Source organism: Rhizopus microsporus (assembly GCF_002708625.1).
Source record: "Rhizopus microsporus ATCC 52813 unplaced genomic scaffold scaffold_6, whole genome shotgun sequence".
Classification (NCBI taxonomy): Eukaryota; Fungi; Mucoromycota; class Mucoromycetes; order Mucorales; family Rhizopodaceae; genus Rhizopus; species Rhizopus microsporus.
In genome coordinates this window covers 510,282-534,148 of record NW_019671921.1, presented here as the reverse complement: position 1 = coordinate 534,148, position 23,867 = coordinate 510,282, and the positions used below count along the sequence as shown (strand labels likewise).

Below are 23,867 nucleotides of genomic sequence, written 5' to 3'. Positions count from 1 at the left end.
TGAAGATGAAGAAGAACAAGAAGAGCCAGAGGAAGAAGAAGAATATATATTTGAAGAGGAAGAATATGAAGAAATAGAAGAGGAGGATGACGACCCTGATTGGGGATCCAGCCATAAAAAGAAATCAACACCATTGATCACACAAGCAAAGAAACAAATTAAAAAAGAAGTGGATTGCGATATAAAATGTAGTAACTGTGAAACGACAAATACTCCCCTTTGGCGAAGGAACCCAGAGGGCGAGGTTTTATGCAATGCATGTGGCCTATTCTTGAAACTTCATGGTGTGGTTCGTCCGCTGAGTTTAAAAACTGATGTCATTAAAAAACGAAATAGATCTGGAAACATGAAAAGACGGTCGACAAAAAAAAAGAGTAAAAGAAGATCAAAGTAATTATTTATTGTAAATAAAACTATTTAATATTTTCATAATAAACTGAACAAAGTTCGCAATGAGCATTCAAAGCTGTACAAAGATGGTAAAGATTACTACTATTGACGAGCGCGTATCCGTTGAAAGTACCTTAATAAAGGAAGACAATGGGATAAATGTAGACAGAAAAGAAGAAAGTAGCCGAGATAAATACCAATAAATCATAGTAATACGCCCTATAAGGATCAAGACAAAGCGAAAAGTGACTGAGTATATCTTGGCAATACTGCTCATGCCAAGATATTGGTTTTTAAACATCACTAAGGCATAAGCTCAGGGGAGCGCAAAATTAACCGATTAATCCATTTATGCATGGTATAAGCGACTAGGTGCAGATGTCCTTTGACAAAAATACATCTCAAGAGTTCTTATAATTAACAGGCTGATATAACTTTACAATCTCACCCACCCGAGTTATCCTTTTCAAGGGTAAATGCGTAAAAATAACAAATACGGTGGCACTTTTTGTTTATTGAAAGCCAACAAAGTATGATAAATTCAGCAGTAAAGAGCCGCAGTACCTCACTTATGATTAATGTATACTTCTTTAGAGGTTTGATTAGCAGGACAATGGGGCCTAACTTGCTAGCCATGAAGTTATTGCCCTTTATCAAATTTCTGTTTTCTTTTTTTCAATAGCATAACGTTTAAGCATTGTAAAGCTTTCACATGCCCTTTGAGATATTTTTGTAATTGTTTTACTTTCAAGCCATATAAAATACTATATCCCTTAAGTAGTGAAAGAACGAGAATCAACATTGCTATTCGAGTTGAATTCGCAACTGCCTTACCTGCATCTCCTTTTTTGTGATATAAAATCATGCTTAGAAAGAAAAAAAGAAAGACTGGGCAAATAGAAAAAAGGGTGTCTCAAACCTTATCTTTTATTTTCATGATACTGCTTAAAATAGCCATATAAATCAACTATTGTAAAATATCACTATCACGTTTTTTACAATAGACTTTACTTTGATGGTATGTGCGACTTTATTTTTCGAAGCGGTGTGCTTCTCCTTTCTTTTTTCTCCCCTTTTTTGTCTCTATCATTATGCCATGGTTACTATTTCCATAGAAACCTCATTGTTACACAACATCCCATTGGCAAGAAAAAAGGGAAAGAGTAAGAGAGATTTTCCTTTTTTTTCTTCCTTCCTTTATATTTAATATATATGTGATTATGATACAGGATAAACCCATCGTTTGGACATCAGATAATGTTAGAAAGTGGTTAATCACAAATGGTTGGAGTCCCCTAGTACCCGTTTTTTATGGTAACAATTTTTTTGTAGATTATAACATGAACTCATATTTATATTAGAACATAGAATCCAGCATGATCAATTTTTAAACTTGACAATGGAAAAATTAGATGATGTATTAAATCATGTTCATATCAGCCATTCAGAGAAACAAAGGTTATTATCAGCTATTCAACAAGTGAAAGCAGATCAAGTACTGTATATAGTATTGTGTGCATATACTTTTACCTTATTTATCTATTCTAAAATAGGCACAACACCAGCATTTACATAGACAATCATTACCTCGTATCATCATCCCTTCTGCCAATAATCATACTAAAATTACTACCTCACCTAATAATCAGCATTTCGATATTAGTCAATATATACCCAAACGTACTTCCTCAACTGAATCCAATGTATCTAAAATACTCGAGGCCTTTCAACCCAGCATACTCCACATGAAAACAAAAAGTCCAACGAGTCCGAGAATCAACCCAAGCGACCCAGAGATTCTTTCTAAATTGCTTGGCAAGCGTGTCCCTCTTCAACACGCATTGACTCAAGATAGACGAATCCAGGTCACTTTGGATGCAGACACCTTCATAAAGCTGTGGATCAAAGAATCAAGCGATGCTCTGACAATTAAGCATGCTGTCTTACAAAAGCTGTCGATTGACGCTGATCCTTCGTACTTTTATTTTTATCACGAAAACGGTGTCCAGTCTAGTAATGTCACCTGCATTTCCTTTTTGTCATGACTACATTTTACTAAACTCAGTTTTAGCTATTCCTCTGACCGATGAAGAGCTCGTCCGTGTGTGCCAATCATCGGACGACAGCAGGACTAATCGTGTGTTGGTTGTACCGGTTGAAGGATATGAGCTCATGTGTCAACAGAGATCGACCTATCATGACCCTCATTATGTTCGATACGTACTGGCGCCAGCTGGCTATCGTTTTGCCAATCCACCTTCAATTCCGTCCAGTGAGCTTTGGGCAACACCTCCGTCCAAGCATCTGCTAAACACACAGCCTTCTTCATGGCCAGTCGAGCAGCAGCTGAACGTCGAGGGTATCTCCCTCTATGATCCTCCCACGCCAAGAAACGATGACTTGGACTTTACCGCCGTCAAATCATTTACTAGCAGCAGCGCCACCCCGACAGAACCACCGTCGCCGATTGGATCTCAAAAGAGCGACGGTGATGCCTTTGCAGAAGATGATGTTCTTGGCGAACGTCCGTCTGTAGAGAAATTGTACCGCAACATTGATCAGTACCTGCCAGGCCACGATTTGGATAAAGAAATTACGGTTGAGAATAATGCTATTCCACCCAGCATCTCCAGGAGACTGCACGGTCATAGACCATCCGTACGTGTGGTTGCTAAAGAGGCTCACCGACGCTGGAGACAAGAGACACGAAATGTAGGCAATACAGTGTTGAGACGAAAAAGCACCAAGATGTGGGGCAGCAAGGTCGAGCGCGTGAAACCGGGTGAAGAAGGGTGCATCGTAGCCAGTGATAAACCCGTGCCAACTAGAATGCAGTGGATGCGTGGTGAACTCATCGGCCGAGGTTCCTTTGGTCGTGTTTACCATGCGCTCAATGTAGCTACAGGTGAATGGATTGCCGTCAAGCAAGTTGATGTTGCCGTCACCCAAGCAGATAAGCGCAACCAGGATCTAAAAGAAGCAGCGGATGCTCTCTATCACGAAATTTCGCTCCTCAAAGATCTTGATCATATCAATATTGTACAGTACATGGGGTATGACTTTAATCCTGACGAAGGGCTCATCTTTATCTTTCTCGAATACGTGCCAGGCGGGAGTATTGCCAGTTTATTAAAGCAGTACAGTGTCTTTGAAGAACCCTTAATTTCATTTTTCACCCGTCAAATACTTCAGGGTCTAGAGTACCTACACGAACGTGGTATTCTTCATAGAGTAAGCTATTGTTTTTCACAGTAAATCATCCATCTTATTCTCTTTTTCTTTAGGATATCAAGGCAGGAAATGTACTCATTGACCAAAATGGCATTTGTAAAATTACAGACTTTGGATTATCCAAAAATCAAAATGAAAGTGCGTATGACAGTGTATCCAACAACTCAACCATGAAAGGAACCGTATTTTGGATGGCACCAGAGGCACTTACTAACAACTATAGTGCAAAAGTGGATATTTGGTAAGAAAGGAAAATACAATGGATTCTGTAATTAAACATTTGAACAGGAGCTTGGGATGTACTGTACTCGAGATGCTAACTGGAACGCATCCATGGATGCATCTGACAAGCCTTGCAGCTTTATATGCGGTAAAGATGTATATGAGCCAATATATGAATAACAATATACTAACATGGGTCCTTATTAGATTGGTAATCACAAGTCACCCGAAATACCCTCTAATATCTCACCCGAGGCAAAGGATTTCCTTGAGCGGTGTTTCAGAATGTAAGTGTTTGTCATCCATTCTGCAATCAAAACTAACACTGGTTGTGTAGTAACCCTGAAGATCGACCTACAGCAAAGCAACTGTTAGAGCATCCCTTTGTTCAGCCAAATGACAGTTTCAATTTCAAGGTACGTTTAGTCTTTTTAAATATCCTTCTCCCTCTTTCTAATCATAGTATCATATAGGATGCATTAATAAAGCTAAAATCAAACAAGCAATAACAATGATAATGACGACAATGACAGTGAGCACTTTTTATAATGAATTACAACTAATTTATTCAAATAAACAAAATACCCCTCTCCTTCATACACGAGGAGTAACGATAAATCACCACAAAAATGAAGCAGTTACAAAATAAAAAGAAAATTAAATTCTGCTTCTTTATGCTGTGCTTAACCATTCTTACCTCCAGAACTGCAACGTGGTTGCCTATCTACGCTTCGATTCAAGAAGGCAGATGTGATATTGATAAAATATTCGGTATTATTTTGACTGATTGGATTATAAGCTGGAAATTTTTCATCAAAAAGTATGGTGCCAAAGCCTACAAGGCCAATCACCAGAGCAGATAATGCGTTTCTTGATTTGACTGCTTTCCCGTTCCTTACTGAGGCACATGAGGGATTTGCACTCTTGAATGCTGTCTTTCCATTTTTATTTCTTTTGGCTTTGGGTGAGCCAACTTCTTAAAGCAAAAGACACAGATCTGAGATGTCTTGTTCTCGTTCGTCACACAAACGTTGATTGCTTCAGTATGCATGTTCTCTTTCCACTTGCCCCCGTATCACCCTGAGGCCTTTAATCCTGGAACTGACCCCTGTTCCTTTGTCCTCGACAAGCATCAAGACAATACACATCAGTAGTCATACAAAATGATTTAAAGATGCATTACCTGCCGTATGCATGGGCTTTAATCGCTCTTTTCGGCATAGCTTATGACAATAACGGGCTTTTTGCAGTTCAATGTGCCGCCGCTGGTTGATACTTTTTGCATTATAGTAAAAAATTCGCATTTGGTTGCGGTTACCAAAATTTGTTTCAAAGTTGGATGTTAGCCTGTTGATATGGCACTGTTGCCCGTGTTTAATTTGCTCATAGCATCTTCTATCGTCTGCATCTTCTTTTCTTCTTCTGTTTCTTTCTTCTTCCCTTCCAGCTTCTTTGGCGGAAATAGTCGCAACCCAGATCAACATCACCAGCTGGCGTCCCAATTATTTTGGGCAAGTTCAGAAAGGGGCTTTCTTCATCATTCAAATCCAGTTGTGATATTTCATCTATTTCTGCACTTTCCAAAGCTGCGTAGTGGTTATAGAGCTTTAAATGAAATTTCGCTCTTTGTAATGAAAGTGGAACCGAGGCTGTCATTTTCACCAAACCATTGTCTGTGCCTGCAAAAAGGAAACCATTTGGAGGCGCCAGTTCACATGCTTCAGCATTGATAGGCCCTCTTCATCTTTCTTTATAAAAGTTCGATTGCTTAGAGAGGGTTCTTTAGTTTTAGGTAGCTTAGCATGGTATCGGCTTGCCATTTGCTTGAAATAGAGCTGTTGCCTGCTTTGTGCGAGTTCGTCTTTCAGCTGATTTACCTTTTCGTAAGACGAATTTCGTGCAATTTTCAGAGGTTTAATATCTTTATGCAGCCTGTCCTTATCTCTTTTTCCCCATTGATTTTTTAGTGTGCGTATTTGCCCAGAGAAATTGCTTTTGTTTTGAGAATTCAATATCTTTTTCAAGTCACCTTCTAATTGCTTGATTACATCTGACAAGAACTTTATTTCGGCGGAGAGGCTTCCTTTGGACTTATGGCATTCTAGGATGATATTGGGATTCTTTAAAAGTCTCTATTCGTAGGACGCTTTCTTCAGCTCGTTAAGGATATTGATAGCCTTTTCTTGTGTACCCAAAATACGTGTAATCGTCAAGCCTGGGAGGCAGATTATCTTATAAGCAAAACCTAAGCCATATGATCTGCAGCTAGTCTGCAGCACGTCCATATTAATGATAGCATTAAAGGCTGCATCTTTGTTTTGCCATGCAAATTCAAGTGACGTAATCGGTTGCTGGTCGTACCTGTAGACTACTAGTTTACTTGCCAGCTTTCCCTCTTGATCTGATGATTGGTCTTGATTTACTTCGGTTAGTTTCTGGGCCAGCAGCTGATACAGTGTACGCGCATCCAAATGCAGTGCGTTTAGTGAGGAGAACGATGTGGAAGGGTGTAACACCATAGTAAACTTTGAATATCCTGCATATTTTAAAACACCATTTGTCCATATACAGAAGTACGATTGATGAGCTATGGCGCTGTGTTTCTCTTTAAAGGGTAGAAATAGTTTTACGGTGTTGACAATTAGGGTGCATGCTGAAGTTTCTTTATCTGTTGTATCACAAGATTGCGCTTTAACATCGATCTCTGAAATAATTTTGGATTGTGAAAAACTAAATGCTTCACTATTGACTTTAATTGTCCTATTCGTCGGCTTGAAGCATCTTCACCTAAAGGCTGTTTTGCTTTGTGCGGCAACAATTCTGCTTCTCGTTCATGGTCTTCCTCATCTGATATAACTTCAGCCTCTTCCCAACTGCCTTCACGCGATATAGTATATCATATCTTATGCACTACATTGCTTCCTGTATATGAAAGGACAGGGTATTTATCTTGTGGTAAGAGTAATTATTTTCAGGTCTCTTTGGGGACACTACACTCCCGAGAGTAACGATAAATACCCACACGAAATTATTGGCCATAAAATGAAAAGTAATATCCAAGTGAGAACTTGAGTAAAACTTCAGATTAGGATATTTGTTTTTATGATGAGCAATAAGCAATAATGATTACCTGTCTCCACGCTTTGAACCACAATTCCTTTTTCGGAAGCCACAAGCTGCTGAAGTATACAAGGAATACTTCAGATTCCTCATTTTCAACAAGGAACAGCTGATGAGCCAGATTGAATACTTCCGGCGTTTCAGAGTACATCATGCTATTCAGATTAGCACGAGCATCATCTCTTACCAGCTTTGTTTCTTGAGTAGACTTGTTTATTTTCACCTAAACGTTACATAATGTTTAACGTATGCATTAAACACATATTTAAAACTTACGTCTCTCTTTATGTGAGTTTCCCACGAACGCTTGATATGCTAATGGCATAAAAGTATGTTTACATTATCAAAGACTTCTCTTATAGCAGCAATTTCCGTGGGACTACAATCGACCATGATTCTTTTGACGTTAAGATTAACGTTGTCTTTCAACCAATTTAGCCACTGACGCAAGGTGGGAATGATCTCATGATCGGTAACAAAGACCTAAACAGGAGGGCCTTTGCTAGTGGTAGAGCTTCTAACAACGACAGTGAACAAGTAGCCATTCTTTTTAGGTCATTGAATGATTTGCATGTTTTGTGTGTCAAGTCTATGCACCACTCTTCGGCTTCCTGTAAATGCTATAGTTATGCTTAGATTTAGCTGACATAGATGCACTTTTCATCAAGAAACTTTACCTTCATTTGCCATTTAGCAGCCCAAGAAGCAAAAAACGGTCCATCTTCGTGCACCTTGAGCAAAGTCTTTGCTCCTTTTTCGACCAGCTCTTCCATTCAAATTTGGAAACTATCCTTACCAAGAATAGCTCTTCCTCTCAATTTCATCAACCTAGCATTGATGACGTCTCTAACGTCGTAATAACTGATTCGAAGCGAAGGAGAAAAAGAAGAAGAGATATCATTTTGTTCGATCTAGACAAAAATCAGAAGCTATCATATGAGCTCCAATAATAAAAGAATACATACTTGCAAAAGACGAGCTTCGTCCATCCTACGAAAATCCTTGATAGACTTCCAAACCATGTTTTGATTAACATGTTCTTCGATCTTGATCGATTTTTTCGTTCTAGCTTTCTTGCATGATCACATTGATACTTGATAGTATTCAATCTCAAAGTGATTGCAAGAGACTGGCCAAGAAAAGATTTTGCTTTCTCGTTAGTCCAGCTTTGGCGAAGGCTCCAGTTAGCATGTTTCTGGGCAATATTGCTGAACCACTCTTCAAAGTCTGCTTCATTAGCAAAACGACTAGTGGTAACTTCATCATCATATTCAGGAATGATGTGGATTGTGAAGCTGTCGCTGATATTAGTGATAGGCATAGTTACTAGAAAAACGCGTAAAAGTCTACAATTAAACTTTTTTTCTCCATATCAGAATAGGGGCAAGCTTCGTATTCATTTCGTGACTACTAAATTTTTTTGGGTGTTTATTGCCAACGATACACGAGAAGCTCTGAGATTGAAAACAATCATCTTTAATTGTCAAACAACCCTATCTTTTTCTTTTTTCCTTTTTCTTTTTTATTTGATATCGGAACGATGGAGCCTTCTCTTTACGGAAAAGAAGGCTTGGGCATCTTAGGCAAGTTAATAAGAAGGAGAAAATACCAAAATAAACAAAACTTGATTAACACATGCTAAAGGCAATCTGTCACAGTTGTCAAACAGTAGACCAACGCACCCAGCACGCTGTATACATACGATATCACAAGAGGATAACAATTCAGTGTTATCATTGGTTAACAGTAGACGTTATTTATTTAGCGGAAGTCAGAGCTCAAAGATCCATGTAAAATACTCTAGTGTACTCTATTAGCCCAATATTTATACCTCTTTACAGGTTTGGTGTCTTCAAACATTCAGACTAGTGACGATCCTGAGAGGACATACAGGAAGTGTATTAGGATTGACATTATCTGCAGACGAGCAGTACTTGTTCAGTTGCTCAGGGGATGGTACAGTTCGAGTTTGGAATACGGAAACGTTGACATGCGCCTATCTTATTCAATCCTGCCATGACGTTGGAGATATCTTTTCTGTAGTTTATTCCGATAAAAACAACATGTTATTCTTTGGTAGTCAGAATACAAGTATCCAGGCAAGTTTTTTTAATGTTGCAATATCAGATGAAAATAGCCTCATACTTGTTTTATATTTGGTTAGTGGTACGACTTTGCTGATCCTCAGACGCATGGTCATACAATTGATATACCCAGTGTGCCTCCTTCTCCCAGAAGACGAAAAGGAAAGCCAATTAACTTCTTTGAACTGGGTGGTCATTTAGATGAAGAGGAAGAAAGGCTTCAGGAACTACTTGATAAAAATGTCATCAAGTGTGTCATCAGAGAGAAGAATGTGTTTAGTAATGCTCACGACGGATATGTTTATTGTCTGTTGCATGCAAAAGATGTTCCCAACATGGAAGGTGAAGTCTTGATCAGTGGGTCAGGTGATGGGAATGTGAAGGTAAAAACATCTTGAACGGTAGTGTTTTACCAACGCTGAGCTTATACAACATGTATAGATATGGTCCATCAGTCAGGGTGTCATTCAGCATATGCGTACATTAAAAGGCAATTCGGACAAGGGCATATTGTCTCTTGCTCTTTCCGAAGATGGTTACTTATTTTGTGGTGTACAAGGTGGTGACATTCAGGTACGGGTAGTACACGCTCACCTGACTATTTGAATATTAATGTCTGAAATAGATATGGGATTTGGAAACAGTAAGAGAAAGGAATATTTATTATTTAAATATGAAAAAGACTAATATGGGCTAGTATCAAATGATCAGATCAGTCATTGCACATACTGTAAGTAGATGAGAAAGAGAGAGAGACTATAAGACTAAAGTTCATTATAGGATGATGTATTGGCCATTGCAGTGAGAAGAGGTGGATTCATCAGTGCATCAGCGGACGGTTCAATTCGATTGTGGGACGAGGTATTTCAACTAAAAGAGGTTTTGACAGAACACCATGGCATTGTCTTATCCTTAACCGAGCGTGAAGATTGCCTGATCTCAGGAAGCAGTGACCAGTCTATCAAATTTTGGGATATTTCCTCGAATGTCCATGCACCTGCTGACATGATGCGGAGGTACAGCAGCGGCACCCTACAAGGTACACCTTCGACTGATATGATGCTCTACGTTCTAGAAAAGTGGGTTGCCATCCGAACGGTAAGCGGCATGCCAAGGTACATGGAAGAGTGTAGACGAGGAGCTCGCTTCTTAAAGAATGTTCTTCAACAACTTGGTGCTGTCAGTCGAATGATACCTGGAGCTTCAGGACGTAACCCACTCGTGTATGGCAGATTTAGCGGCAAAGGCAATGACCAAAAACGTGTGCCTACCGTGCTGATCTATGGACACTATGATGTGATCGCGGTTGAACATGAGAAAAACATGTGGGGTAGTGATCCTTTTGAGTTAACAGGCAAGAATGGCTATCTCTATGGAAGAGGCACAAGTGACAATAAAGTAAGGTGTAAATCATTGGTTTTATTCAATCTGTTAATTTGTCTTAAAGGGTCCTATGCTTGCTTGTATATTTGCCGTAAATGAATTACTAAAAGAAGGGCAATTGGATGTGAATGTAGTATTCTTGATTGAAGGTGAAGAAGAAAGTGGAAGTATAGGCCTGTATGAAGCGGTGGAACAGAATAAGGATTTATTTAAAGATGTCGATATGATTTTATTAAGGTATGTCATGTAATTACCATTGCTTTATTAAGGGTACTAAAAAACAAGATAAAAAAGTAATTCATACTGGCTAGGAGAGGATGTGCCTTGTATAACATACGGATTAAGAGGTGTTGTACATGCTACAGTATCCATTTGCAACCAACGTGCAGATTTACACTCAGGTGTTGAAGGTGGAGCTGTCTCTGAACCATTAGTTGACTTAATACATGTGCTTGGAAAGTTGGTTGACACTGATAAGAAAGTACTTGTGCCAGGTTTGTTCAGATAAAAAAATACATACAGGATATGTTGACATGTCTTGTAGACTTTTATAAAGATGTTAGACCAGTAACTGAAACAGAAGAAAGACTATATGGTCCAATCGTAGAATGGATGAAAACTTCTAAAACAGCTCAATCGAGTACTCGAACCCATCACTCAACTATAGCCTCACCCAGTCCAGTGAAAGAGTCTGAAGCGGATAAAGAAACACAATGTAAAATGAAAATTGTTGATGAGGAACTGGACGCAGAAACACAAAAAAAGCAATTGATGGCTCGTTGGAGATATCCTACATTAACTGTTCATAAAATAGACGTATCGATCAATAACCCTACTATTATTCCTCGTACTGCAAAGGCATCTGTAAGCATGCGTGTAGTGCCGGATCAATCGATATCCGAAATATGCTCTCAATTTACGGAATATGTTCACCAAGTATTTGCCAGCTGTAAATCAGATAACAAGATATCCGTCAATATTGAAAGTGTAGCAGAGTACTGGCTTGGTGACTTGAACAATAAATATTTCAGAGCAGTAGAGATGGCAGTTGAGAAAGAATGGAAAGTGAAGCCTCTTTATATTCGAGAAGGTGGATCAATTCCAGCCGTACGATGGTTAGAAAAGTTCTGCAATGCTCCAGCAGTTCATATCCCTTTTGGACAGTCCTCTGATCAAGCTCACTTGCATAATGAGCGTATTCGTTTACTAAATCTTATTGCTGGTAAGCGCATTATCAAAAGTCTATTGACCGCTTTACCGGAATTGTAAAATAAAAGCCTTTTATACATGTGTGCATACATTCGGTGGGTGTTTCTATTTTATATATTACAGAGAAAACTAATAAACAAAGAGAGAAAAACAAGGTATTATGCTGAAAGAGAGGGAGAAGAGAGAAAAATGGGGAAGGTATGACATACTACTTATAGTGTGATTCGTTCTGCTGCTTTTGACGGTGGCCAGTCTCCCTTTTCTCTTAGATCTGCTTGGAGATGTAATACTTGTTCGTAAACGACAAACATGATGGCACTTTGTAAACTAGTCCAAAACACTCTAGGACCAATGCCTCTAAACAATCCTGCCAAGCCCTGGTTTTTGTAATTCCATATCATTCCTTCCATAATTCCATTATAATGCTTCACGGGCGGATCAACGACAATAGGCTTTGATGTAGCCGAGGTCGTCACTAGTGCTTTCTTCTTGCTGCTACCCGAGCCACTGTTTCCACTTAATTGTGTTTGTAATAACGTTTTCATAACATCTAAAGGTGTAGTGACAGCTCCTGCTATTCCTCCTGCCAACGATCCAGTGATCATGTCTACCCCCATCGGCACTTGATCATATCTCTTTTGCGCAATCTTTTTAAATTGTTCTGTCAAGAAATATTAATGATAATTCTTGTGTTCTTTTCAATTCAAATTTACCATAGCATGCAAACTGAATAGCAGAATACGGTACATCTCGTAATATGGTTGCTCTAAATCCATGAAATAATGCGCCAAATCCATCATACTTGACAATCTATACATATCCAAGTGACGCATGCAACGAATAGTGTCAGGGTCGATAAGATACTTGTTCAAATGTGAAATATAATAATTACCATTTTTGTTGCATGCCATGTATTTCTATAATTGTAGCCACTCACAAAGTGTGGATTGTTATATCTGCCTTGTAGTTGTAATCTAGTTTTTAGCACTTCTGAAGGAACATAAATGACGGATGCAGCCAAATCACCGAGCGATCCAGCAGCTAAATGAGACAGCACTTCAGGCACATGGGCTTCGTTCAGAGTGCGTTTGGTTGTTTCGTAAACAGCAAAATAGAGTGTTGTGCCGGGGACTGTGTGAAAAGGGGAAGGTGAGTGAGAAGAGTTGAGATAATGTACATTCTTACTTGAGCCAATCATGGCTGGGGTTACGCCAGCGTATAAACCTCTCATAATGCCTTCTTGTTTAAATATAGTCTTGTATGCTTGAACCATACTTGTATATTTCTGAATTCTACTGTGGGGTTGACCCTGTAACCTTGTTTTGACTGTATCCACACTAAATAAGAGTGAGTAATAAGTGATTGTTTATCTTTCATTGTATACCTGTGCATAATAAAATCAGCAGTTGAACCACCAATGCCACCAGCAATACATGCCTATGAAAAAAGAATAAGCTCATTTTATCTATTTTCTATCTGTCAATCAAACGTACATCGAAAAAAGGAGGGTATTTTGAACTTCCATCAAGACTAATAGAAGGTATCAAAAAAGTAAAAGCTTGCTGCCTGGCATTGCCGGGCTCGGGTGGTTGGTTCATATACTTTTGCACTAAAATATTAAAAGGGAAAAGGACACTATTGAAAGGCCAACAAACTCAATTTTCCATGTCTGCGGGCGGGCGGACAGCTGTGACTTTTAGCCTCCGAAGTGACAGCTTACGAGTAGCTTTAAAGTTACGCCACAATGACAAGTTTTCTTCCATGATTCATGAAAAAATACACTAAGGTTTAGCGTATAAGCTACTTTTTTAGTACAAGTTAGTCGATGTCATGCATCTGTTAATTATATCGTCCGCTACCTATTTTCTTGATGCACACTAGAATACTGTGCGACAATTGCACTTATTCGTCCCAGTCTAGGACAAGCTTGGTACATGCCTGACTTTTAAGTACCACTGGGTAACATTTTATGGCTATAAAAAAAGTTCAAAGTATCAACAGTTTTGAGGCACTTATTAGGAAACAATATTCCGTCTATGATTACTTTCAATGAGATTGTTTTATCATTCAATACTCCTCGATTTCAGTAGCTGATACATCTTCTTTACCTTTTCTTTTATGGCCAATAGTTTGAAGAATGCTACTTGGTCCTGTTTGGCTCCAGGAGTCATGCATCATGTTTCCACTATTTATAACAAAACACTTTTGGTAATACGCTGCTCTCGATGCGCCAAGTATAAGCCTACACTTCTTCATTGCTTATAAAGCGTCCTGAGTTAACTTCTGTGTCCAGCACACGCAGTCGATCATTGCTCTTATTATCTAAAATCCTCAACAGTGTACTTCTCCGAAACTATTCTGCCTAATACTCTTCTTATATCATATTCCTTTTCTGATCATCCTTTTATTTAATTTACCCTGGGCAAACTGTCATGCAAGGCCGGAGATAGCCCTCTTTATATACAAATTGCTTTTTCTTTAGTATGGTTAAATGTAAATGCTGGATGGATTACCGAGTAATCGATCCATCAGAGACTCGACGACATTCTACAGCCTACTGAATTACCCTACGGCCTATAGTTTTTTTTTTTTTGCTATATGAACAGTTAACTTCTCATCACTTCCGTTTCCTGCAAGTATGTATACCAACATGCGGCCGTTTCTCTATGTTTTGTTGATCTCTCAATCTCTTCTACTCCAATAGCCTTGCTCTCTCTATTCACCAATTAAATACACACTCTTTGAGTACCAGTTTAAGTGATAATAGCTTTTAGTTGCTTTGTAATGACTACTCGCGTTAGCTGTTGGACTGTTTGATTCCGATGCTCTAAAGGAAAGATGCTGCCTTTTAATTTCCTATTTTAGAATAAAGTCTGCATAGGACTTGCATGACTACAAAATGCACGTTTCCTTGTCGAAGCACTTTTAGCGAACGGGATCATCAAGGCAACCTTTGAATTAGTGTCTGCTGCAGAGAGAAGGCTAGTCTAGTCTAATAGACATACAACATAAAGCAGAAAGTAAAAATGACTATTTGGGTAGAGCGCACATGCCAAAGATGATGAAGGGATAGCCCCCTTAAGATCAGCAACTGGAGTAAAGAATCATTCACCAAATTAAAATGAAGCCATTTGCTACCTTTCTTATCGCTCTCTTCATGGCTCTCTGTGTCCTCACCAATGTATCTTATGCGCAAGGGCAAACTAAGAATTGCCTTGACATAAGTAGCGAATGCGTTATTAAGGGAAGAGGTGGTGAATTGCTAGCTTGCATCCAAGAAGTCGATCCTAGCTGCTTTAATTATAGATAGTAAGACCACGAATATCAATAACTCTGCCTTGCAAGTCACCTTTTCATGGTCGATAGCGTTTGATTATTGTCTTTTATGAATAAAACTATTGATATGTCATAGTAATGATATGTTGCTTTCCATTTTAAACGTGCTCAAACCATATTTTGTTGCTCTATTGAATTATGCTAAAAGTATAAATTTTCTCTTTATCGCCTTTTTCCTAGTTTGTTTGTTTTTACTATCGAGGCTTTTATTTTTACGTTTCGGGATGTGGTTCCTAAGAAAAACGATAACGATACAATTATGTTTTATCGCTAATACAGTACACAGACATTCTATTGTAGACTTTAACTCTTCTTTTACATTGCCTTCAGGCAATAGATAAATATTACAGTTTTCCTCTGGTTGTCAGAAAAAAATAATAATAAAAAGCAAGCTAAGTATAGCAACATAATTTTTCTTTTTAATTTTTTTTATATCTCGCGTAAATGCTATATTTTAGCAAATTAAACTGTTTTTCCATTTTACCTTGAATTCTGCTGCTGCTTTTCGTCTTAAAGAATATATAATAAACGATTAAAATATATATATAAATTGCTTTTCTCTCCTTTTTAAATTTACACATTAAGTTACATTTTTCAGCTATCCCATATTTCATAAATAGAAGCTTTGAGTACCAGTCCTTAAATTAAAGAAGTTTAGTCAAAGAAAATGAATTGTTCTCTTTCGTGACTTTACAGGTTGCAAAAAAGTAGAATATTATAAAGCAAAAGTTTATTGCTTGAAGCAAACTAAGATACTTTCATAGTAGTAGTTCTTGGAATTTTTATGCAATTAAATATTTTATTTTATTTTTTGTTTCCTTATTGTTTGTTGTATACAATCACATCGATCATATTTATTTCTTTAATTTATAAAAAAAGTCAACAGATTTCAGGAAATATCCCTCCAAAGGCCTAAATGTAAGAGTCTGTTTTAATATATTGTGCTTTGTAGTTATTATTACTTTCTAACTGAATGAAATAAAAAATAGAAATTCACTTTAAATTGTTTTTACAATGAAAAAATAAGGCAAAAAAAAGTATGAAATGTAAAAGGCTTTGTAACCTATCTTGTCTTTATGTCTTTGTTTCATTCTCATTTATTTTTAAGCACTCAAAAGAACAATCGAAACCTTGGATCCTGATAAAAGTAAGGCTATTACGCTTTTGAAATAAATTACTCATAGTTAATCGTTATTAAGAACCAATAAAAACTATTATCATATTCTATGCTTGCTTTTACATTAATTAAGTTATATTTCAATATTAATGCTAATACTGGTTATAGGAAAAGATAGCACATGCCTTAACTTGAAAGTAGCCCCATCTTATGCTTTTGACGGCATAAGACAAAAGCTGACATTGATAAATGTAAGCCTTGTCTTCTTTGCATTCAAATAGCATATATTTATCTTTCACTGTTCTTTGTAACCTTTTTGGTTTTCATATAATTCAATTCTATCTTTTTAGGCTACTTTGGCTCTTGGAGTTATAATTACTTTCATAACATTTTCCTGTGTTTATTGGTACTGTTTAACTTCTGCTGCTAGTTTCTGCTCTTGCCTTATTTATGTCTTTTTTGCTTGTACAATCAATCTTGTAAAAGATATTTTTAACTCACTTGTTACCCATTTACATGCTTAGATAGTGTGTCTGTTTTAAAAAGCGTTCTATGTTTACTATAGGTTAACCTCTTGATAGAATGAGCAGAGCTTTTCCTATAGAAAAGATAGGTAAAGCTTCATACATTGTAAGCTTGTTGCGTATCTTAAGAAATAAATACCGTAGCTATATCATAAAACGACCATACTTAAGCGATTCACAGTTAAATATATATATATATATATATATATAAAAGACAAGAAATTAAGAGAAAGAAAAAGAATATTATATATAAATTAATGATATACTCTACTCTCACTCATCTGCTGCTTTGTCTTTTTGAATTATTTGGATAATCCAGTCAGTGCTGGGTTATTTGGGTGAATTATGCCAGAAAAAAAATACAGTTTTTTTTTTCCCTTTTTTTAATTTACTGATTCATTGAAATGAGCGAAGCACAGGTTAGACAGGACATCTTGAGCTATTATAAAAAAGTAAACATACTAACCATTGTTTGCAGCATCTCGAAGATTTAGACGATGATTACGTTCCTTATGTTCCGCTAAAACAGAGACGTTTAGAAAAGCTTCATAGATATGCCACACAACGCCATCGATCAAGTCATTATCGACAACATGACGAAGAAGAAGAAGACGAACCAGTCAATGATGTTGCTGGGCCCAGAGCCAACATGAGTTTGTTGGATCAAACAGTTCAACAACGATTATCCAATGCCATTCCAGGTACTTTAATCGAAAACAGATGCAAAAATCCACATACACTTACTATTGATTTATATAGAGAAAACTGAAGAAGAGAAGCGATTAGAAGAAGAAAGAAGGATTGAAGAAGCACAGGCACGTCATAAAGCTTTAGTTTCAGTACAAGAAGCTGCAGCTGGCAAAGTGTATACCGAACCGATGAAATCATCGTAAGTGGGAACAAAAAATCATAAGAACACAATGCCCTAATTGCGCATCTTAGTTGGCAGCCTCCAAGATATATTCGAGAAATGCCAGTGGAAGAGCAACAAAGGATACGCAACAAGTACCATATTATTGTCGAAGGCGAGGATCAAGTACCACCCATCACTGATTTCAGAGATATGAAGTTCCCTGAACCAATTTTAAAGTATCTAAAGGAAAAAAAGATCGATAAACCAACACCTATCCAACTACAAGGATTACCAGTTGCGTAAGTATATGAATTGACTAATACTTAAAGAGAGAATACCTTACATGTCTTTTAGATTAAAAGGACGTGACATGATTGGTATTGCGTTTACAGGATCTGGCAAGACACTGTCATTTTCATTGCCTTTAGTCATGTTTGCACTGGAAGCGGAAGTAAGACTACCATTGACGCAGGGTGAGGGACCTGTTGGTATGATTTTATGCCCATCTGTAAGTAGTATTTTATGAATACATTTTTTGTAAAAGACACTCATTGTATACAGAGAGAACTAGCAAGACAAACATTTGAAGGATTATCCACTATGGCGGCAGCATTGGTCAAGGGAGGATATCCTGAACTAAGGCCATTACTGTGTATTGGTGGCATAGATATGAGGGAGCAATATGATGTTCTCAAAAGGTAACAAATGAAGCATTCGTTAACAATTATGCACAAACTAAAAGCTATTACAGAGGTATTCATATGGTAGTTGCGACACCAGGACGGTTGATAGATTTATTGAACAAAAAGAAGATCAATTTGGATAACTGTAAATATTTATGTATGGATGAAGCCGATCGCATGATTGATATGGGATTTGAAGAGGATGTGCGAACTATTATGTCCTACTTCAAGGTGTGGTTGAAAAAATGATGACCATTAAAAAAGACTAAACGAACTGTATCTTTTATAGAGTCAGCGTCAAACTATTCTGTATTCAGCAACCATGCCGAAAAAGATTCAAGAGTTTGCATTGTCTGCGTTAGTCAAGCCAATAATAGTCAATGTAGGAAGAGCCGGCGCAGCCAACTTGGATGTTATTCAAGAAGTAGAGTATGTAAAGCAAGAAGCAAAGATGGTATATTTACTTGAATGTCTGCAAAAGACACCACCACCAGTAAGTAACAATCATATCTCAAAAGCAGCTTTTCTAACCATGTAATGTTAGGTTCTTATCTTTGCTGAAAATAAAAATGATGTGGATGATATCCATGAGTATCTGCTGTTGAAAGGCGTGGAAGCCGTTGCTATTCATGGCGGCAAAAGTAAGCTTTAAATGAAATGATGTACATATTGTTGCTTATACTTCCATAGCACAAGAGGAACGTGAATATGCTATTCAATCGTTCAAAAACTATAAAAAGGATGTGCTTGTGGCTACTGATGTAGCATCAAAGGGTCTTGACTTTGCCGAAATTAAACATGTTATTAACTTTGATATGCCTAAAGAAATCGAAGATTATGGTAAGCAAACTTGAGTAAAGCTAATATATAGAATGACTTATGCCACATAGTTCATAGAATTGGTCGTACTGGCCGAAGCGGTAAAACTGGTATTGCTACCACCTTTATCAATCAGCATTGTTCAGAACAGATAAGACTAGACTTGAAGCATTTGCTAAAGGAAGCCAAACAGCGCATTCCACCTTTCTTGGCTATTATGGAAGATCCTACCGAGAAATATGGAGGATTGTCAGGAGGATGTTCCTTCTGTGGCGGTCTTGGTCACCGCATTAATGACTGTCCAAAATTAGAGCAACAGCGAAGACAGCAAATGAATTCCATTATGAGCAGTCGACATATAGGAGGTGGTAGCTTTTAATTATACCTTGGCTTATTGCTGATTTGCACAAGTTTGTATGTATGTAGACTAAATACGAAAAAAAGAAAAGGAATACAAATAAATTCAATAATAAAGTCATACTGTCTCCTTGCTGTTTGCATTATAATCAATAGGGAAGGAGATAACTCGAGGCTATTCATATTAAAAAAAGAGAATGATATATTTGCTGAAATACCATTATCGTTGGCTATTGTTCATAGTGCATTGTTGCTAGAAACGGAGCCTATTTGGTACCATGTTACTTAGGGGACAATTAAATGAGTTTTTCACTTTATGTACTTTCTATGGTTTATTATTAGTATTGGCTATGATCAAGTAAACTAGACACACCTATTCAACTTTTTATTTTATGAGATCGTAGACTTTAATCATCCCCTGTTTGGTATTGTGTGTACTATATCACGAGAGTGAGACTAATGAAAATTCTACTTGTCTGCCTAATTTTTAGGCTATTTCTCAACTTTATGTTGTCGTGCCTTTAGGTTTGAAATGAAGGCATGATTAGTAGAGGGGATCAATCTGGCCTGTGTGTTGACAAGGGCATTTAAATATTTGATTCATTCTAGGTGACACAAGCTCTTTGGAAATCGACAAAATGATGTCAGAAGTTAAAATAGATCAAGCCTTCTATTTAACCTGGTCATAATAATGAATGAGACAAATAATCTGTTTATTTTGCCTCAACTTCCATTTATGCTTATTAACCTCTTGTTCAATTCTAGATTTGATAAAATATAAGGAGAGTTACTTTTTAAGAAAGAAACTTCTGGAAACCATCCTTCACTGTTCTATTCCCTTATAAGGAATATTCGAAGAGAAGTCGAAAAAAAAATTTGCACAAAATTTTTGAAATTCGTTTTTTTTTCCCCTTCTTTTTTTTTCTTTTATCGATAAATAAATAGGAAGAAAAAGAGCATAAAATAAAAAGGGACTTTTTTTTGTTGGAGGAGAAGAGCAAGACTATATTGATCGTAAAAAATCAAATATAAGAAAATGTAGTCTGTCTCTCTTATATGTGTTTATAGTGAAATTGATTATGAAAGGATGTCATACACAACACAGAATAACCATTACACCCAAAAATCGAGAGAAAATGAAGTGATTGAATTCTTAAAGAAGTGTCAACTTGATCAGTATGCACCTATATTTTTCGAAGAAGGTTTTGATACAATGGAAGCTGTAAGTGATTGTTGTTCATAGTACCCTTTTGTCATGTTTTTTATTTTATACTGAAATATGTATAACCTAAAAAAATATATTACAAAATGAAGGTTTATGAAATAACGGAAGAAGACCTAATTGCGTTAAACGTTAAAAGAGGGCACAGAAGGCTTATCCAAAGAGAAATCGCTACGTTGAATGGAATACCAAAACATCAGCCATTGATCGTCAACTCTATCCCTCCTCAAGTTGATCCGAGTACCAAATTATTATTCCCTTCCCCTCGCCCTCCATTTTACTATAAAAAAATAAGCGAAACAGCAAATAAGAAAGACATGAGCGGTGAAAGCTCAAGTGGCTATGGATCCATGCAATCATCTTCTTCTTTTAGCAATAATACAAACAATAATGGGAAAACATCATTTGATGAATACGAAGAGGATGGGACCAGCAGTAGCGATCAATCGTTACACGGATATACCAGAAAATATAAAAGACACCCAAAGCCCGATATCCATGCCCCTGTGAAGCCTCCTTCTGCTTATGTTATGTTTTCAAACGATTCAAGAGCCCAGTTAAAAGATCACAACCTTTCCTTTGCTGAAATTGCAAAGATTGTTGGCGAGCAGTGGAAAAAACTAGATGCAAGAGAAAAGCAAGTCTACGAGTGTAATGCTATGCGAGCTAAAGATGAATATATTGATGCACTCAATCGATACAAGCAAACACCAGAATATAGAGTACATATATGTTCATACCTTTATATACCAAGTTTTAATTCTATTTGATTAGAAATATCAGGCTTATTTAGCAGACTTTAAAAGTAAACAAGATGAAGAAAATAAGAGAATAATGAGACAGCGTAAAAGAGTGAAGATGAATTCACCAAGCAGTAACAGGTAAGTGTACCGATTGAAAGCCTAAATTTATAAATGTCTTTTATAGAATATTTTAACACAGTATTACCAAGTGGCAACATGGCTGACTGTAGCTCAAATGGTAATAATAGTAGTGGAAGTAGTAGTAGCAGTTGTAATAACAATCGTAATAATTTAAGAAACGACTCAATGGACTATTATATGGATCAGCCCAACAGCTCTTCAAGCAATGGTTCTATTGATATATACAATGTCTAATTTCATAATATTAATAATAAATAGGAGCAGCAGCAGCCATCACAATAGCCACTTTTTACAAGCTACTCATTGTAGAGAGTTCTTTGCTTTTTTTTTTTAATAAAGTTTCAACTGAATAAGATTTTATTATAGATTATACTCATCAATATCCGAGAATTGAAGACAAGAAAAATATAGGCATATATATATAAAATGGGAAAAATGCATAAAATAGTAGCCGTATATCCAAATTTACCAAAATGCTAAAAACTTGCCATCGAGCTTTCTAAAGATCAATAAATCAGCATTATATAAAAGAGTATCATTTGATCTAATTAAGCATCAAAACCTATGACGGGACAGAAAGAACAGAGTGTGGCATATCTGTGCATTACAATCAAGTCAACAACTCTTGAAATAAACACAGGCTGACAATTCTAGAGTAGCTATAGGAGTGTGGTTATGTTTCTAACAAAAGCATATAAATATCCATCACTTCTTTGTAGTAGCTATTAGATCTCTATTGGATAGTATGATTATCGATTAGCATAAGCATTATAGTTTTGCTCTAACCTTCTTCTCTTTCGCCCTGACTGTCTTTGTGTATCTGTCTTTCTAGGCTGTACTAATGGCTAGTGTACGTAATATTTAGATTGCTTCCCCTTTGATAACTACTTGGTTATTCTTCAACCTTTGCATCATCTTTATGCGGCAATTTAAGGTATGGCGGGTTATTATATCAGTGTTAAGCAATTCATATGCCATTACGATTAAATAATCTTTAATTTATTAAACCCAATTGGACACGTAGTGTTTTTATACTAATTTTGCCCGGGCCAGTTCAAAGAGTGAAAGAAGTATCTAAAAACCCCTCTGGGTCTGAGGGTAAAAATGTTGTGGCTTGAAGAAAGGGACCGAGAAGTGGATCTCAGGAAGTGAGGCTATTGAGAGAACAGGAAGTAGAGCTCATGTCTGTTTGGCGGAAAAGAGCTCAGAGAATTCATTACGATCAATATATCCTTTGCTAGCGAAGAAATCGGCTATAGTCTGCTTAACAGGACCTTTAAGGTAACTGAAAGCATGAAGGATATGATAGGTAAACAGGCCACGCACGGTGCACGTCATGTTCGCTTCGTCCCAGTAGTCGTAATCGGGATCACGAAGATTCGAGGAATCTAAAGGATCGTAATCATCCTGTACGGAGATCTTAAATTTTTTTAATTGTGAATAGAGTTCAACTCCATAGTCATTATGGACTAGTAGGGCGACAAGATGGCGACCGGGATAATAGATGTTGAGAACACGGTGGGTGTTGATGTTCAGTTGTCGCATACGAGGGCGTAGCTTACCTATAGTAAGGCGGCGGCGTAGAGGTAGGTATAAGAACTTGTAGCCATGATTGGCAGAACGGACACTGAAGGTGCAAGCAGCAGCCATTTGACTAGGAGTGCAGTTTACGGATGGTAAACTTATTTAAAAGGAAGGATAGGGAATTCATCATAGTCTCCGATATTTGTAGACGGTAATGCATATCGAGACAGTAGACGACGAAGAAGATGAGCAGCTTTATAATCGGGCAGCCATTCGTCTACTGTCTCGATATGCATTACCGTCTACAAATACCGAAGACTATGATGAATTCCCTATCCTTCCTTTTAAATAAGCTTCCCATCCATAAACTGCGTTCCCCTCAAACCAGATCATTTTGGACTACCACATATGAAACAATAACTGGCGATTATTCGGCTTCAGCTTGTTACTTTGAAACAACTGTGCAGATCATTATTTAAGCTAATTACCAGGAACTGGGTTTTAAGGTACGCATATCCAATAACTCTGATCCATTATTGTTATTAGGGACCATCGTCTTGTCAAAGCACCCGATTCGTCCTAACTCGCTCATTGCCTCAATTGTCATTCATAAGCCTCTATGAAACGTCTTACGATCTCAGTTGAAGAGTGTCTCACATTTAGTATAAATACTCGTCCTTAATAAAGTCAATCGACATATATCTTTTAGTCTGGTTAATTCTAGTCTTTATTCTTTTTTAATTGATACTTCATGTTCAACAAACTGGCCTAGGCAAAAACGATGTACTAAAAACATCACGTGCCCTTTATAACCATTGTATTTTATAAATAAATAAAATATCTTTAATCGTAAATGATAAACATATTTGGTATAGGATAACTGTTACTTATCTATGTCTAGAAAAAAAA

At 37.1% G+C, this 23,867-nt stretch overlaps 8 protein-coding genes across 8 annotated transcripts; 5 read left to right on the top strand and 3 right to left on the bottom strand.

Moving 5' to 3' along the window:
- Positions 1-181: 181 nt before the first annotated feature.
- Positions 182-337, top strand: RHIMIDRAFT_190946 (GATA-domain-containing protein; the record flags this gene model as incomplete). The annotated part of the gene is made up of 1 exon (XM_023605942.1): positions 182-337. A coding segment is annotated over one exon (156 nt), but the record flags the coding sequence as incomplete, so codon positions are not given.
- A 1,714-nt stretch (positions 338-2,051) lies between these two features.
- On the top strand, positions 2,052-4,638 carry RHIMIDRAFT_121517 (Pkinase-domain-containing protein). The gene is made up of 7 exons (XM_023605412.1): positions 2,052-2,403; positions 2,462-3,621; positions 3,675-3,862; positions 3,910-3,991; positions 4,051-4,130; positions 4,181-4,259; positions 4,317-4,638. The coding sequence occupies exons 1-7, from the start codon at positions 2,136-2,138 to the stop codon at positions 4,350-4,352; spliced, it is 1,893 nt and encodes a 630-aa protein (XP_023467258.1). The 5' UTR covers positions 2,052-2,135; the 3' UTR covers positions 4,353-4,638.
- Positions 4,639-5,975: 1,337 nt separating this feature from the next.
- On the bottom strand, positions 5,976-8,318 carry RHIMIDRAFT_291247 (uncharacterized protein; the record flags this gene model as incomplete). Its single annotated transcript, XM_023613797.1, has 10 exons — positions 8,058-8,318; positions 7,929-8,028; positions 7,760-7,874; positions 7,641-7,729; positions 7,303-7,446; positions 7,240-7,278; positions 6,974-7,186; positions 6,840-6,921; positions 6,631-6,720; positions 5,976-6,580 (listed from the first exon to the last, which is right to left on the bottom strand). Exons 1-10 carry the CDS (start codon positions 8,282-8,284, stop codon positions 5,976-5,978), a joined length of 1,704 nt encoding a protein of 567 aa, XP_023467257.1. The 5' UTR covers positions 8,285-8,318.
- A 280-nt stretch (positions 8,319-8,598) lies between these two features.
- Positions 8,599-11,699, top strand: RHIMIDRAFT_236602 (Zn-dependent exopeptidase; the record flags this gene model as incomplete). The annotated part of the gene is made up of 11 exons (XM_023608589.1): positions 8,599-8,620; positions 8,677-8,753; positions 8,805-9,077; positions 9,128-9,430; positions 9,489-9,620; positions 9,673-9,690; positions 9,745-9,777; positions 9,828-10,445; positions 10,495-10,667; positions 10,725-10,924; positions 10,975-11,699. The coding sequence occupies 11 exons, from the start codon at positions 8,599-8,601 to the stop codon at positions 11,697-11,699; spliced, it is 2,574 nt and encodes an 857-aa protein (XP_023467256.1).
- A 152-nt stretch (positions 11,700-11,851) lies between these two features.
- On the bottom strand, positions 11,852-13,237 carry RHIMIDRAFT_287379 (mitochondrial carrier; the record flags this gene model as incomplete). Its single annotated transcript, XM_023613467.1, has 6 exons — positions 11,852-12,300; positions 12,353-12,449; positions 12,532-12,770; positions 12,825-12,976; positions 13,024-13,076; positions 13,133-13,237. The coding sequence occupies 6 exons, from the start codon at positions 13,235-13,237 to the stop codon at positions 11,852-11,854; spliced, it is 1,095 nt and encodes a 364-aa protein (XP_023467255.1).
- A 3,711-nt stretch (positions 13,238-16,948) lies between these two features.
- RHIMIDRAFT_279706 (putative ATP-dependent RNA helicase DDX41-like protein) lies at positions 16,949-19,617 on the top strand. Its single transcript, XM_023612862.1, has 11 exons — positions 16,949-17,035; positions 17,095-17,317; positions 17,376-17,505; positions 17,559-17,768; positions 17,824-17,977; positions 18,031-18,167; positions 18,221-18,383; positions 18,442-18,645; positions 18,697-18,793; positions 18,843-18,992; positions 19,043-19,617. Exons 1-11 carry the CDS (start codon positions 17,021-17,023, stop codon positions 19,348-19,350), a joined length of 1,791 nt encoding a protein of 596 aa, XP_023467254.1. The 5' UTR covers positions 16,949-17,020; the 3' UTR covers positions 19,351-19,617.
- Positions 19,618-20,257: 640 nt separating this feature from the next.
- On the top strand, positions 20,258-21,784 carry RHIMIDRAFT_121413 (HMG-box). The gene is made up of 5 exons (XM_023605411.1): positions 20,258-20,342; positions 20,397-20,550; positions 20,643-21,272; positions 21,325-21,531; positions 21,590-21,784. The coding sequence occupies exons 2-4, from the start codon at positions 20,416-20,418 to the stop codon at positions 21,433-21,435; spliced, it is 876 nt and encodes a 291-aa protein (XP_023467253.1). The 5' UTR covers positions 20,258-20,342; positions 20,397-20,415; the 3' UTR covers positions 21,436-21,531; positions 21,590-21,784.
- An 829-nt stretch (positions 21,785-22,613) lies between these two features.
- RHIMIDRAFT_236598 (uncharacterized protein) lies at positions 22,614-23,084 on the bottom strand (the record flags this gene model as incomplete). The annotated part of the gene is made up of 1 exon (XM_023608588.1): positions 22,614-23,084. One exon carries the CDS (start codon positions 23,082-23,084, stop codon positions 22,614-22,616), a length of 471 nt encoding a protein of 156 aa, XP_023467252.1.
- Between the last annotated feature and the right edge of the window lie 783 nt (positions 23,085-23,867).